Here is a 16509-nt window from a genome sequence, read left to right on the forward strand (position 1 = left end):
ATTAAAAATGATTCATTTTATTTCTTAAAAAAAAACAATAAATTTTAATAACAAATGTTTATATAAAAATATTTATCTTGCAAATAAAATATCTAACGAAAAGAAAGAAAAATATTTATTTATTAATATATATATATATATATATATATATATATATATATATNCAATCAAAGTAATCATTAATAATTGAAATATACTCTTATTGATAAAAGATAAAAAATAAACTAATCTTTCTCAAATTTGTTTATATTTATTATTTTTACTTTTTATGTATAATCGAAAAACTTATTATTTATTGATATATGAATTGTTATCTTCTTATGTTATTTTTAGGTTCAATCTATTCATTTCATTTAGAAAATGAAAAATATAAATATAATCGCAAATAATTAATTTGTTTTTTAACTTTTGTTAATAAATATATCTTTTAGAAATAAACTTATGACTTATATTATAAATAAAACTCGAAAAAAAAGAAAATATATGTGCTTGAAATAAGACATGAATAAAAATATAGTCTGAAGATGAATAAATGATAATAAATAAATAACAAATTATTAGAATCAATACAGCATATAATCAATGTGTAAGCATATTATCAGTTTTAATAAAACAGTAATTCAATGAGCATCACACCTTGATCCTCAGCATGGGCATATTTGCCAACAACTGCTGGAAAGGCAAACCCAGGATGAGTAAAAATAGGCCCCGGACTTTTCCCAGATGGCACACCGTAAGAACTTTCATCAGTTGTTCCGCCTGGTCCACTACCGGGCAGGAAACAACTATCTTCACTACTTGCGTATCCAGCAGAACCGAAGGAAGAACCAGAATGTCGAAATACATCGGGTACAGCTGGTGGTGCCACTTTCTTCGCTTGGGTCACAGCTTTGGACGGCCGATTCATGCCGCCAACTGCACACAAATTCATTTTGTTAGTTCATTATTCAATATGATATACCTTATTGTCATCAACGTTATATACAATACTTTTTATAAATTTAATTGCATTTATGAAAATTATATGGTATTTCAAAAAGCACTTAAAAGTTTAACTGTTAAGAAGAACTATAAAATACAATGAGATATCTTATTCATAAAAATACATATATATAAAAAAGAAAACAATAAAGATAAGTTCAAGTAGAGTATGAATCATGTAATATGAGTATCTTAATTATTGTTATTAATTAATCAATTAAAATTTTGTTTATTATAAATGATGCGATATTAAAAAATATGATTCCAAACTATTTATAATTCCAAACTCTGAAAATTTATATAAAGATCAAAACAAGAACTATTACTAGAAATTATCTCAGATTTTCTAAAATTTAACATTCTAAATGTAGATACTTAACTTTAATAAATATTTTTGTATATTAAATACAAAATATAAATAATATAACATAAAACAAAAAGATATTATTACTAAATATTCAATTCAAAAAATAGAACTGAAGCTAATCTGTTCTGAAATTAAGTTTTGAATAATTAATATCTAATTTAAAAAAAAAAATAATAAAGTCAATTATCCTCAAATTTCTCAAAATTTGAATAAAATTTTATATAATTCCTTTATATTAAGGAATTCAATGTTATTGAATATAATTGAATATAATTGAATATAATATTATTGCTTATGAATTATATACTTCTCTATTAATATGTACTTACTATACAATATGTGCGAGTATACAATTCTAAAAGCTATATTTTTATTTATTATCTTGTATTAATTGAACAATATTTTTTTCTTTTTTTTAATATCATTTATTATTAAATAAATTAACATAAAAATTATTATTTTTATAATTATTATAATTCATATTTAAAAGAAATAAGAATTGTTGAGAAATCCTAAGATGCTAACATTTAATTTTTGATATTTTTCGTTAAATAGTATTAATTTCTTCTTTTTATACAAGAATATCTTTAATTTATTTACATATGACTTTATAATTTTTTATATTTATCAGAAATTCAACAAAATCAAAAAAATACTTGTTTTAATTTAATAAAAAAGAATTATTATATATATATAAGATTATATATATATAATAAAATCGAATATAATTTGAAAAAAATTGTCTTTAAAAAAAATAAAAAAATCGAATATAAACATCTTTAAAGTCTTTCGAAATTGTATAATCTATAATACTAATTTAAATTTAAAAAAAATAATGATTTATTCACTAATTCACAATGGAAAAAAAATAAAAATAATTATATTAAGTGATCTATTTTATATGTTACAAATAAATATTTATAAAATTTTGAACATCTTGCAAATATTTTAAAAATTAAAAACTAACTTATTAAAAAATTTATTTTAAAGTAGAATTAGAAGAAATAATGTGTATATTATTTAATAATATATTTAATATAATAAATCATTTTACATAAAAGATATTTTTTAAAATAATTAACTAAGAATTTACATTAATTTACATTAATACAATGGATAATAAAGAAATATTACTATTAAATTTTATCAATGTTTTCTATCCTCAAGTTACAATTCGTTAAAGTTATACATCAGAGAAAGCGTTCAAAGTAGGTTACTTGAGTAATTTAAGCTCGCAATATGATTGTATTGGATCAAGAATAAATTCGAAAAATCTTGATTCATTTTTAATAATAATTTATTATAAAAATACATATATAAAATAAAAAAGTTCCTATAAAAAATTTCTTGTAATTAATAATTAAATTTTTATGAATAAAAATTATGAATAAATTTTTATGAATAAATTATTTGAAATATATTATAATAATAATAAAATTTAAAAAAAGATTTCAGATTGGAATTTATTATATATATCTATTTTAATCGAAATTCTTAAAATATGACTTAAAGATCAGATTTTATAATTAAAAATTAGATATTTATAATTAATTATTAATTTCCATGCTAGTTTTCTTTGAATAATCTAATTAAAATATATGTAAGAAAAAATTTATATAAAATTAATTATTTTAATTGATAGAATCTTAAAAAAGGATGTTATAAATGGGATTTCAAATATTTTATTATTTCAATGTAATAATTAAGAAATTTTCACATAATAAAGTTAATAAAAAAAAATTTCAAATTGAGATCTATATGTAATATTTAATTAAAAAACTTGAATTCGCTGACTTCAAAATATTTTTTGAATAAAAAGATTTTTATTCTATATTCTGTATTTTTACTTTTGGATCATGATAAATTCAACTGTTCATACATCATAAATTCAACTGTATCACACATCATATGTGATGATATTCAAAATAAAATCATTGCATTTTTTGTGATAACGATTTCAAAGTTGCTTGTACTTTGTTGACATTGAATATATATCGAATTTCATTCTAAGTGATATTTGTTCAAGATTGTATGTAGCATCAATGTTATGAGATATGTAACTATAAACTGATTGTGAATACTCATCTCATTTTTTTTAAAAATATAAATAAAAGTTCATTACTTTTTAATCGATTTCCCATTCTAATTATAATTGTAAAATTATATATATTTATATATAATTATATATATTTATATATAATTATTATAAATTTATATATAAATTTATTATAATTATAAATTTTTATATAAATATATATTTTTATATAAAATATTTTAGATATATTTTACATATTTTATTATTATATAAATGATATAAATGTTAAATAATTATTTTCTTCTCATATCATTTTTACCTGTGTAATATAATTAAATATAAATTACATATAATTTAAATATAATAAATATAATTAAATTATGTTTAATTTCATTAAACATATTTATTTATATATTTATTAAACATATTTATTTATATATTTCATTAAACATAAATATTTTGTTTAAAAATTCTGGATAAAATAATAATAATAAATATTTTTAATAGTATATATTGAGAAAGTTTTAATATGATATGAAAATAAACTTAAATATATTTTATTATTTAATTAATATATTTGATGAATTAATCTTATGATAAAAATGATCTTTTTCTATTCTGAATATAATGGATTGCAAATTCAATTATGTGAGTTTTAGCTGTCACACATCCTAAGTCTAGATCGGCTTAATAATTATTTATAAAATATATAAAAAAAATTTGTTTTAATTTTAGTAAAAATTTTATTCTGATAAATCAAGTATATTTTTTTTCTTTCGATGCGGTTTGTTTTATTTTGTCATATATGTGACATTTCCATGTAAGATCTAATTTAAATATAAGATATATAAAAAATAAATATAAAAAATATTATATTATATATTATATATATTATAGCATGATTCTATGTCTGAATTGATAAAAATATGTAAATAAACGACTGTGTAAAAATTGATATTGAAATTCAAAATCATCACAAAGATAAAAAATTTTAAGAGAATTATGGATTGTAATTCAATATTTTGAAAAAAAAAATATTAAATTTTCATAGTTTTTCATTAGTTTTCGAATTCATAATTTATTCATAATTTGTTTACATTTTTTGATCAAAATGCAACAAAAATAGCATTTATTGTGATATATAGATTGTGATATCCTAGATCTATTATATCTAATCTATTATATATTCCATTGTAACACACCAAACGATATATCAGGCAATATCGGAAAAAAGGATTCTATATGATTTATATATGATCATATATAATATCAGCAGATATTATTATTAAATATCAGCAGTTTGATAATAATAATTCTTTTCTTCACTCAAAAATAATGGAACGAAAATATATCGAGAAAAAGAAAAATTAAATATATTCGAAAAGAGATATTTATCATGATTGAAGTATCTTCGAATTCGTTTTTGTTTTACTTCTGCACTTGATAATACTTTTTAATTACATTTTCGACAAAACTTCTTAAAATATTTTTCTTTTTCTTGCTCGCCACTTAAACATCATTGAAATCCAATTTCTAAAAATCTTTATGAACATATTGAAACATATGTAGGCATCAATTCAAGCGATGAATTTAAATTAATGGTTCACACATATATATATATATATATATATATATACACACACACACATAAATATGTTTCAATGTACAAAAACTTTTAGAAATGTAATTTAGTGTTCTTTATATAGCGAGAAAAAAAAAAAAGAAAAAATTGAAATGGGAGAGAGAAATATATGACATATAGATATATATTATAGACATCTATGTGTCATAATAAATTTTTGTTCTTCTGATCAAAAAATGTAGCAAATTATAAATAAATTATAAATTCGAAAACTAATGAAAATTTAATATTTTTTTTTTCAAGAGATTGAATTATCCAAAATTTTAATCTTTAAAAATTTTTATCTTTGTGATAAGTAAAATACATTACAAAAAAAATTTGATCTTGAATTTCATTTTTATATGTATTTTTATTTACAGATAACTTCATGATTCAAAGATGTAAAATCACGCTGTAATTTTTTTTATATCTTTATACTTATCTATAATACATATATACCCATTTTATATACTTTGATTTGAAAGGAAAGATAATGTTATCTAGGATTATTGATATCTTTTTTTAGCATAAATGTAATTTATTAATTAATTATATAAATTATATAATGCATTTAATTATATAAATTAAAAAAGCTATATATAAATATTACATGTAAGATTTAAAGATATTTAAATATAAGGTAAATTCTTTAAAGGTTTTATTGCGATTAAGTCATGAAGATTAAATATTATTGAATTAATTCTTTAAATGTTTTATTATAAGTAATAATAATATATCAAACAATCGAAAACTACATGTGTCAATGTATTATTTTTTTTTTTAAACAATCGCAACTACGCAACTAAAAATGTTGCAAGATAATTAAGAATACAAAGACGAATCCTTCCACAAAATCCTTCAAATCAGAAATTTATATAGCTACTATTGTTTTTCATCAATAAGTAATAGTTTAATTTTTGATATATAAATTCAAATTTTTTTATACTATAATATTTTTATACTCATTATATAATCATTATATAATATTACTTATTATATAATCAATATTGTTCAATTCCAATATTATTTTATAATAATAATATTTCCTTACATTCTTTATATCTTTTGTTACAATTTTTTTTAATTATATTGCTTTCTGTGAATATATGAACTGGAATATGAGAACGCGCGATATTTCATAAACATTTCTCGATTAAAATTATGTATATGCAATAATAACATAATTTTGAATATTTAATAAATAAAATATGTATTTTAGTTTAATAATCATTTTATTTCAATAAAAGCTATTCAAAAAATAAGAAATTAATGATTACATTTTTGCATTTAAAAAACATGAGAAGATATTTTATTTCTTTATACTTTTTTTTCAAATTATTCATGTATTTTAGATAATAATCTTTTCATATATCTTAAATAAAAAAAAAAAGAAAAGTAAATTGATATTTGCAATCGTTAAAGAGAAAGTAAATATAAATACTTTATGTCATTATATCTTATATATTTATATCTTCAAAAACATAAGGAATAGAATATATTATAATATTATCTTATATTCATAATTAGAATTTTATTTCATAAAATTATTTTTCATATCATATAAAATATGTATGAAATATATTACAAACATGTATATGATCTTTTAATTGAATAGATAAAAGTGGATTGTTTTATTTAGATTAGACTAGATTATTATTTATTATTAATTATTATTTATTTTATAATTAATAATTATTAGTTATAAATAATTATTAATTATTACTTATAGAAAGAATAATTATTAATTAGTAGTTATAGAATATAAAAGAATTAATTAGTTAATTATTTTATTAAATTATATTTTTATTTTATTTAATTTTATTACTTATGCTCTGTTATTTTATTTTAATATTTATTTGAATAATATTTAATATAAATATTTAAATTATTTTAACATTTGTTATTTTGTTTAATATTTAAATATAATATATATTAAATAAATTCAATATAATATGATTTCATTATGAATATAATATATATATAAACCATATTTTTTTATAGTTTTCTTACGTGAAATTATCATTCTCTAATTATTAATAAAAACTCGTTTTTTTTAATTTTTAAATCCAGAAATTTTTTTTTCACACTTTTTAATTTTGATTTGATTTTTTCTATGGAACATTTAATTATTTATTTGTTTTTTAATTATAATAAAACATTTGTCAAATAAATTATTTAGAATTAATTTATTTTTAAAATAAAATTTTAGAATTTTAGAAACATTTTTGTAATTTATTCAATGAAATTATTTAATTTTTTTATTTGTTATTTTTAATTTTCATTTCTAGTATTCAATTCTGGTTTGCAATAATTTAGTATTCATAAGATGGAAAAAATATAGAAATATAACCATATCGAAATTTGAATAAAATGAAATTGAAACGAAACACTTTGAACATAGCATAGAAACGATCGATAATGCGCATGTTAAACAATCGGATGCATATCGAAGGAATTCAAAGATATAATAGAATCAACATATAATCATCAAACAACATAATCATCAAACCAATTATAAAATCAATCTATCCGATTTTGTTTGCTATAAGTGATGATCATCGAAATTAAAAAACTGAAGCTGTATAACTCGAATAAAATAAATAAAATAAATATTAATTTTAAAATTTGTAATTACGTAATCTTATTTAACATTTCTATCGCATTGAGAATATTCAAAAAATAAATTAAAGATATAATATAAATTATAATATTTTATTTAAATATGAAATATTCATATATTGAAAACTATATAAATGAAAAAATAAATAAAAAATCAAATTAAATAATTATTAAATAATTATTTATTATTTTTAAATAGTTATCTGTAATGAATTATTTTCAATGTAATAAATAATGAAAAAAAATATCCACAGATTAAATAATAAATAATTATGAAATTTATATGCTATATTTAACATGTTGACTGCCGCGTCAGCCATATTCGGGTGACGTTTATTTGACTACTTATGAACGATTTTCGTAGGTATTTGAAAAGATATTCTGCAAAGTGTAATAAAACTATTAAATTGTTATAAAAATAATAAAAAAATAATTTATTAAAAAAATTATTTTGAATTTAAAATTTTAAAACATTCTATACAAAGTTGAGATTGATCCGGACAATTTGGACAAAAAGTTGTTGTCTTTTTTAAATTCCTTTGTGCGTTTGATTGGTCCGTCTTTTATCTGAATAACATAATTTGCATGCAGTCTAATACTTATACCAAATTATTTTTCTGATATTATGTTAACTCCGTTGAAGATTTTTACAAGGTTTTATTCTATTTTCAGATAATTCTAACAATTTTGCAGCTAATAATTCTCTAAATCTTTTAATTTTGGAATATTACGAGTTTCACATACAACGATACAACGATTAGATAGTTTATGAACATATCATGCTCTGACCATCAGGCATGATTACCTGCTGTGACAATATGAGGGACTCTGGTCTCTAATAGACAAGTCACACGAATAATTTATATACAATTCACAACTAAGAAGTACATTTGTTATGACTAGTCGAAGGGCATTCGACAGTCATATTATCCAAATTATAATCCAAATTATCCAAATTAAAATATCCAAAATATACTAAATTACTATTCAATACTATTCAACTACTATTCAATACTATTGTTAATCCAATTACTATTATCAATAGTTCAAATTCTGCGAACAGTAATGATAGAAATAAATGATGCGAGACATCATTCTTGCGACCATCAGATTCGCATTACTAAAATATCGGTACAAATACTGGAGTACACTTGATACAGCGGCGCGCATGGCTTGAAGGAAATTTCGTTAGAAACACGCGTGACAGTCAACGTGTTAATGTGTTGCATTTTATAGTTTATTATTTTATTAAGTTAATCTACGTGATATGTAATTTTTTTATACAAAATATTATTCGTAAAACATTTTTGAAGAATTGAATTTAAAGACTAAAATGAAATACAGTATACAAAAATTAAATTAAAAAATTAAATTAATTAAAGTTTATTTATTAAATTACACAAACAATTGTATTAGATAAAATAAAGATAGAACAAAATAGCTCTATTTTCAATTTTTCTATTTTCATTCAATTTTTATACTTTGGTTTCTGAAATTGATCCAAAATTATTTCAATCAAAAGTATGTTATCTCAATATATCAATGCTCTGACAAATTTCAACTATATTTAGTTATTAAATTGTATATACATATTTAAATTATATATAAACTTTTGTTTAGAATATTTTTACTATATCTAACTATATCAAAACTATAAAAAAAGTAATACAATTAATAAATAATAATAATAAATAAATTTTTATAATAAATTGAAGTCAATAAATTAATAGAATAAAATATATTTAAATGTTTAGTAAATCTAACATAGATTTTTTTATAAATCGAAATAAATAAATTAATGAAATAAATATTTCACAAATCAAAGTTGATAAAATTAATAAAATAATAGATTATTAAAATTACTAAAATAGTTTTGCTACATTAGATCATAAAATCTTTATTATGTTTTTAAATATAATTATAATTAAGATTAGAGAAAGTATACAAAAACATGTTACTAAAATTCAATTTTATATTAAATTAGTTTTGAATAAAATTTGTAAGAAGTTTGAATTATTGATTTCTGATTTTTTATTTTTATTATTTTAATGCCAAAATATAATTATTACGAGGAATTGAACATTTATGGAATTTTTTACATAAACTGAAATTTCAAAAATTGATTTAATTTTGATATGTATTCGAAATTCTTTCTTTTGATTAATTTAAAGTCATATCAATTATAAATATTAGTGAATTTAAGAAAAATTGTCAGTGGATTAAATGAATTATTTTGTTAAGTAATTTGGTTTTTTTTTTCTATTTAGAAAAGAAATCGTAACTTTTTACTTTTTCTAAATTGTTCTTCTTGTTGATGCGGAATGGTATTGTAGGCAGTATAAATTATTTTTATTTATTTGCATTTTCTTAAATGATAATAATTAACATTTAAATTTAATTAATAAAAATATTAAAATAACATTCACTATCTGATATGATAAATCATAATTATGATATGATCATATTATCATAAATATTTGACTATTTTCATTTTATTCAAAGATTAATATTATAAAATTTAAAAATATTTATATTGATATAAAGAACATAAATCTTTTAATTTATAATGTATACTTAATGAATATTAGTTTAAAACTTATCTATATCTAATTTGTTATATTCCAAAAATGAAAAAATTAGTGCATTAAATATTTGTGAACATTAAAAATATCTTTCTTTTCTTAAAAAAAATTTTAATGGATGTTATATGAACTTATTTTGTTTAGAATTTTAAAAATTAAGAAAAACGTTTTCAATAACAATTAAAATCTAACTTCTAAACAAACTTTAGTGAATCAATGTTTTAAATATTTGAATTATTATTGATAAAAAAAAAAATTGTTATGTTACTTGACTATATTACTTATTATTGAGAATTGTTATTTGTTATCACTTTTTATAGATTATTCTCTATTATTTTAATTAAATTTTACATTTTTTTATATTATCTTAAATTGATCGAACAATATTTTTCTTTTCTTTCTTTTCTAATATTATATTCTAATAATATAGATAATAAATTAAGAAAAAAGAATAATATTATTCATATAATTTATATTATAAGAAATAAAATATTGTTAATAAACAGAAATATATATTAAAAACATTCTAAAAGTTGAAGCACCATAAATTACAGCAAGAATTACGTCGAATTACGAATTGCAATATAGATTTCTCTTTGTGTGCTTTATTAGCTCAAGAAAATTAAAGATTAATTCTGAAATCATTAATTAGTATACGGATACAACACTGTATTTTTATAAAAATTACTTTATAAAAGAATAGAAAAATTTAAAAGAGTAATGAAATAAAAGATATATTCGTACAAAGGTAAATAATAAGATAGATTTTTTGATTAATTAACTATTTTCTTTTAATAACTCAAAATAAAAATTAATAAAATAATAAAAATTAATAAAATATATTATTATCGATTTAAAAAATGAAATAAACTTATTATTAAATATCAAGTATTTATAATTATATTGTGTTACAGAAAAATTTAACTAATCCTAAAATTTTATCTTTGAATGCAAATTTGTATATTTGTGTATATGAGCATAATAAATTACAATATAATATGGAAATATTAAAAGATATAAGATTATATAAAAAAATATATATCAATGCTCTGACAAATTAACAATGCTCTGAAAAATATAATTAATATAAAAAGATATAAGATTATATAAAAGATTAATATATAATATATAATTAATATAAAATTATATAAAATTATATAATATATAAAAGATAAATGGAATAATTTTTTAATTCTGAAGAATCTTTTTGAGGAAGTGAAATTAAATCTTAAAATTTCAACATATTTTCATGTTTTATATAATTCATTTCATATTTTTAATAGTGAGATAATAAAAAATTAATTTTTTAATTTTTTGCCATTTTTAATTTTATTCTATTTTATATCATTACAAATGTGTTTAAACAAAAAATGCACTAAAACTTTAAATAATATTTTGCTGAGAAAATTGTTTCACTTATAATACATTATACTCACAAAGTTTTATTAAAAATAAAAAATTATTCATTAATATTTAATATTCAAAAATAAGCTACTAAGATTTTATAAGCTACTCTATATATGTAATATAAATTATTAATTTATTTTAATTTATTGATTATGAAATTAGTTGAATTTAATTTATAAATATCAATCTAATATAAATTTGTACGTGCTAATTGCAAAAATATGATAATTGAAAAATGAAATGAATGATTTATCAAAATGAAAAATGGTTATAAATTTTTTATAATATAAATACAAAAATTTTTCTTACAATAATTTACAATTTGCTTAATTCTATTATCGTAAATGATATTTTAAATAAAATATAATATTAATATAAAATATAATATGATATGATATTGATATTGATATAAAATATAATATTTTTTTTTCTATTATAAATTATTATTTATTTACAAATTATATATGAAACAATATAATACAACAAAATTAAATAAATAAATACATAATTCTTATTTTTATTTAATGATGTTAAAATAAAAACACAATATGCACCATTTTTTTAATTTAATAATGTTAAAATTATAATATAATAAAATTATAATTATTATTTATTGTTAATATATCATATAACAAAATTAAAAATTTTTAATTTTAAATATTATTTTCAATAATAAAAAAATCAATAATAAAAAAAATTACTTTTAATCTTAAAATAAAATATTATGAAATAAATTAATACTCTATTGATATGTGATGTGTTCGTAGTTTTTTATGATTTTTAAATATGTTAGAGGGGAAAAGATTTTGTATTTTTTTACTATATATTATGTATATAAAGAAAAAGTACAAAATCTTTTATATATATATAATTATTAGAAAAGTATAAAAATATATAACTGTTAATTAACCATTTCTATACTGTTGTATTATTTTTAATTTATATAATGATATAACGAAAACCAAATGTAATAATTATAATTTAATTATTTTATAGAGCAAAAAAAAAATTAATTTAAAAGATTATTTATTTGAAAAAAACTTGTTATCATCAGCATTACAAAAATATCTTCACACAAAAATTTTGAGTAAGCATTATTATTGATATGATAAAATCGATTATTGTTTGTATCATATCAATAATAATAAAAATTATTGTTTCAAAGTTAATTTTTTTATATTAAAATTTTAATTTTGTATTTTTATTTTGTATTAAAATTTTTTTATATTATATTATTCTTTTCAAGGATACAGAAAAAAATATTGAATTCTACTAAACAAATTTCAAAATTAAGAATGAAAGGAATTATTAATGTATAATTCCAAAAATATAAATTGTTGCAGTGCAATAATAGAATAAAACAATATTATTTTTTTCTAAATCTCTCGAATTTTTTATAGTATACAACAATTATCTTCTGCAGATGCGAGTCATGAATATTTTTTCAAAACTCAACATAATTTTATTATTACGCAAATCTTTCATTGGTTATTGTATTAATCCCAAATCGATTATTATTTGAAAATGATCAGAAAATAGGAACAACCAGTTTTTCTTACTTATATTTTCATTAGCATATAATATTATATATAAAACAATTTCTTTCATCACTTCTTTAAATCGAAATTTAATATAATTTTACCATTTGCCATTCTCAGTAGAATTGCTTAATTTCCGTAAATTTTTAATAGAAATTCTACTATAAACTAAAAGTCAATGACTGACACTAGCAATAAAATAATAATAAAAACATTAAACTTATTACAATTAGTATATATACTATATATATATATATACACTCACCACACACACGCACGCGCGTGTGTATATAAATATATATGTATATAAATTTTTTTTGAGTTTGGAGATATTTACAAAAAAACTTTTTCATTTAGTAGCATTTATTAGATAAATGACTCATTGTGTAGGAATTAGCAATAAAAATATATCTCGTATTTATGTATCTAATATTTATGGTAATTTTAGTTATTATTTCAATAATTGTTTTATATAATATTTTTTATTCCATAGATCTGCAAATTTTTTCAATTAATTTGTTATGACATGTACATAATGAAAAAAATAATAAACAGCAACTGAAGTTCTAAAATAATAAGAAGCAGTTGAACTAATGATTTTCAAAAAAATAAAGTACTATCTACTATTATTAATATGTGATGTCCTTATAGATTTTTTATCGAGCTTCTATTTAACAAGACTTTCTAAAATTACTTTATGATATGCATATAAAGGAAAAAGTAATAAAAACCAGCCGTCCCCAATATCTTTTGAAAAAATAAAATTTTTTATGACATGTCAAATGCATAAATTAGTTATACAATATTCTTTTCGGTAGAATATTCAATTTAAAGCTTCTATATAAAATGAAATCATTCACAGTGTTTAGTCGGAAAATAAATATTAAAATATATATATATATACTTCAAAGTATTTTTGAATATTCTGTTTTCTATAATTTATATATGTATATGTATGTATGTATACTTTCTTCTTTTATATAATATATATATAATATAACATTTTGTTATTTCATTTATATTTATTTCAGATTAAATATATATATTTATTTGAGTATATTTTATTTTCCAGCTGGCTATATTGGTGATGTGTCATTTTTGACGAATTGATTGATATAACATGTCATTGATAACTTTATATCGGTCATGACATTTTTCGTACAATTTTTAATGATATAACAATAAATAATAATTAATTAATAGTTACTTTTATGACTTTTATAAATGGATAATAGATTTATATAAAATAATCAGAAATAAATACAATTAAACAAAAATATTCATTCTCATTATAAAAAATTTTAAAAAATTAAAAAAATTTTATTCAAAAGTTCTGATTTTATTAAAAATTTATATGTGTATAGTTATATATATATATAATTATATAGTTACATATGAGATAATTTTTTTGTCAGTGAAAAATGTCTTTGAGAGAGAGAGAAATCAATTTCTACAAGTTACTTTTTCAGTTTTGAATACAATTTTATCTTATTTTTCAGATATTTTTTTTTACAACAAAATAATAAAAAAATATAGAAAAATAATAAAAAAAATAATAGAAAAACTAAACATTTTATAATTTAAAATTTAACTCATACAATACATTATTATAAAATTACAATATATTATTATAAAATTATTTTCAAATGAATGAAATAATATTGAAATATTGAAAAGTAATGATATCAATTAAAATGATAAAATCAAAAAATGATAAATGATCCGTTAAAGAAATTATTATACATATATATATATAAATTCTCTAATTTCTATATATATATATATTTTAAGTATTTCAAGCTGGTAAAAAATATTTATTGTTTATTATTCATTTTTTAGTGTATTAGTTATATTTAAATTTATGTTTTTATAGTTTATTACTATATTTTTAATTTATTATATTTAATGTGATAAAAAAATAATATAAATAAACGAAATAATATTATTATATAATATAATATAATATGCATATATAATAAACATATATATATATATATATACTCTATGAACTTAACCAATTATAAAAAAAAATATCTTAATAAAAAAAATATAAAAATAAATATAATATATAAAAAAAATATAAGAATAAAATAAATTTTATATAAAAAAATCTTTATATCAAAAATTTATGAATGTTATGAATATTAATATTATATTATATTATATATTATATATATAATATAATATAATATAAATATAATATTATAAAATTTTATGACTTCTTACAACTTTCTTTTTATATATTAATAACACTATTGAAAAAAATATTGAAGTTATATATTTATATATCAAAAATAAATTTTAAATTAATAAAGTTTATTTGTCAATAAATAATATTTTTATAATTAAAAAATTTTGTCATGAAAATTACTATAATATCTTATTTTATATTCTTTTTCTTTATTTAATAAATTTTTTATTCAATTATTTATATTATTATATTTATATTATTCAAATTATTTTGCAATCAAATATTATTAAAATATATTTATTAAATAGATAATTCTTATTATTAACATAAATACGGATAATTTGAATAAAATATTAGATTAAAAAAAAATATTTTTAATGACTATTATTCATCATCATTATCATTAATCAATATCAATTTTTAATTTCATTTTACAATTAAAAATGTCGAATCTCTGGAAATCATGTTGAAAGTATTTTACAATTATAATTATGATTCAAATATATTAATCATTTAAAAAGTCTTTAATATATTTACAAAAATTTAATGATGTTTTATTATGAGGAAAAATTAAATTTTTTTATAATTCGTATCAATAATAAGAATATATAATTTATTGTCAAATATATATGTATTTTATAAATATTTAAATAAATTTATTATACAAGTTTAGTAAAAAAAAATATTATTTTATATTTTTGATTTTTCATTTAGATTTAATATTTCTAATTAATTTTATTATACAGCTCAACATTGTTTTAACTATGCATTGTTTTAACTAATTATTAAATAATTAAATGATAAATATTTGTTTTTGGTAAAATCATTATAAAACTATGATCATTTTAATTTCAACCAAAGATAAAATAAATAGAATGTTTTTCTATTTTAATATTTTTTAAGAATTCAATTCTAACAAGAATAAATTTTTTATTAAATAAAAATTTTATTTTAATATCTAAATTTGCATACTTGCTTGTTTACAAATTAATTCAAAATCAAATAAAATAACTTTCCAAATGAAATTAAATACCTAAAATTCAAAATTCATTAAAAAAATTATAATTTTCTAAGATCAATACATAAATCAAAAAATTAAAAAATATAAATAATTTTAAAATTCAATTATCATAAAAAAGAATTGATCAATATTTTAAGATCATTGTAA

The 16509-nt window shown here is 17.0% G+C and overlaps 1 protein-coding gene across 6 annotated transcripts in view; it reads right to left on the bottom strand.

Moving 5' to 3' along the window:
• Positions 1-16509, bottom strand: part of LOC122713573 (caskin-1) — a 90223-nt gene that overhangs the window by 11750 nt on the left and 61964 nt on the right. For all 6 annotated transcript variants that reach the window (XM_043934152.1, XM_043934151.1, XM_043934154.1 and 3 more), the window contains one exon: positions 637-915. In XM_043934152.1, coding sequence (XP_043790087.1) covers positions 637-915 — 279 coding nt within the window. The remainder of the gene's footprint in view (positions 1-636; positions 916-16509) is intronic.

This window comes from Apis laboriosa, unplaced genomic scaffold (assembly GCF_014066325.1).
Source record: "Apis laboriosa isolate Shangri-la unplaced genomic scaffold, ASM1406632v1 scaffold25_cov139, whole genome shotgun sequence".
NCBI lineage: Eukaryota > Metazoa > Arthropoda > Insecta > Hymenoptera > Apidae > Apis > Apis laboriosa.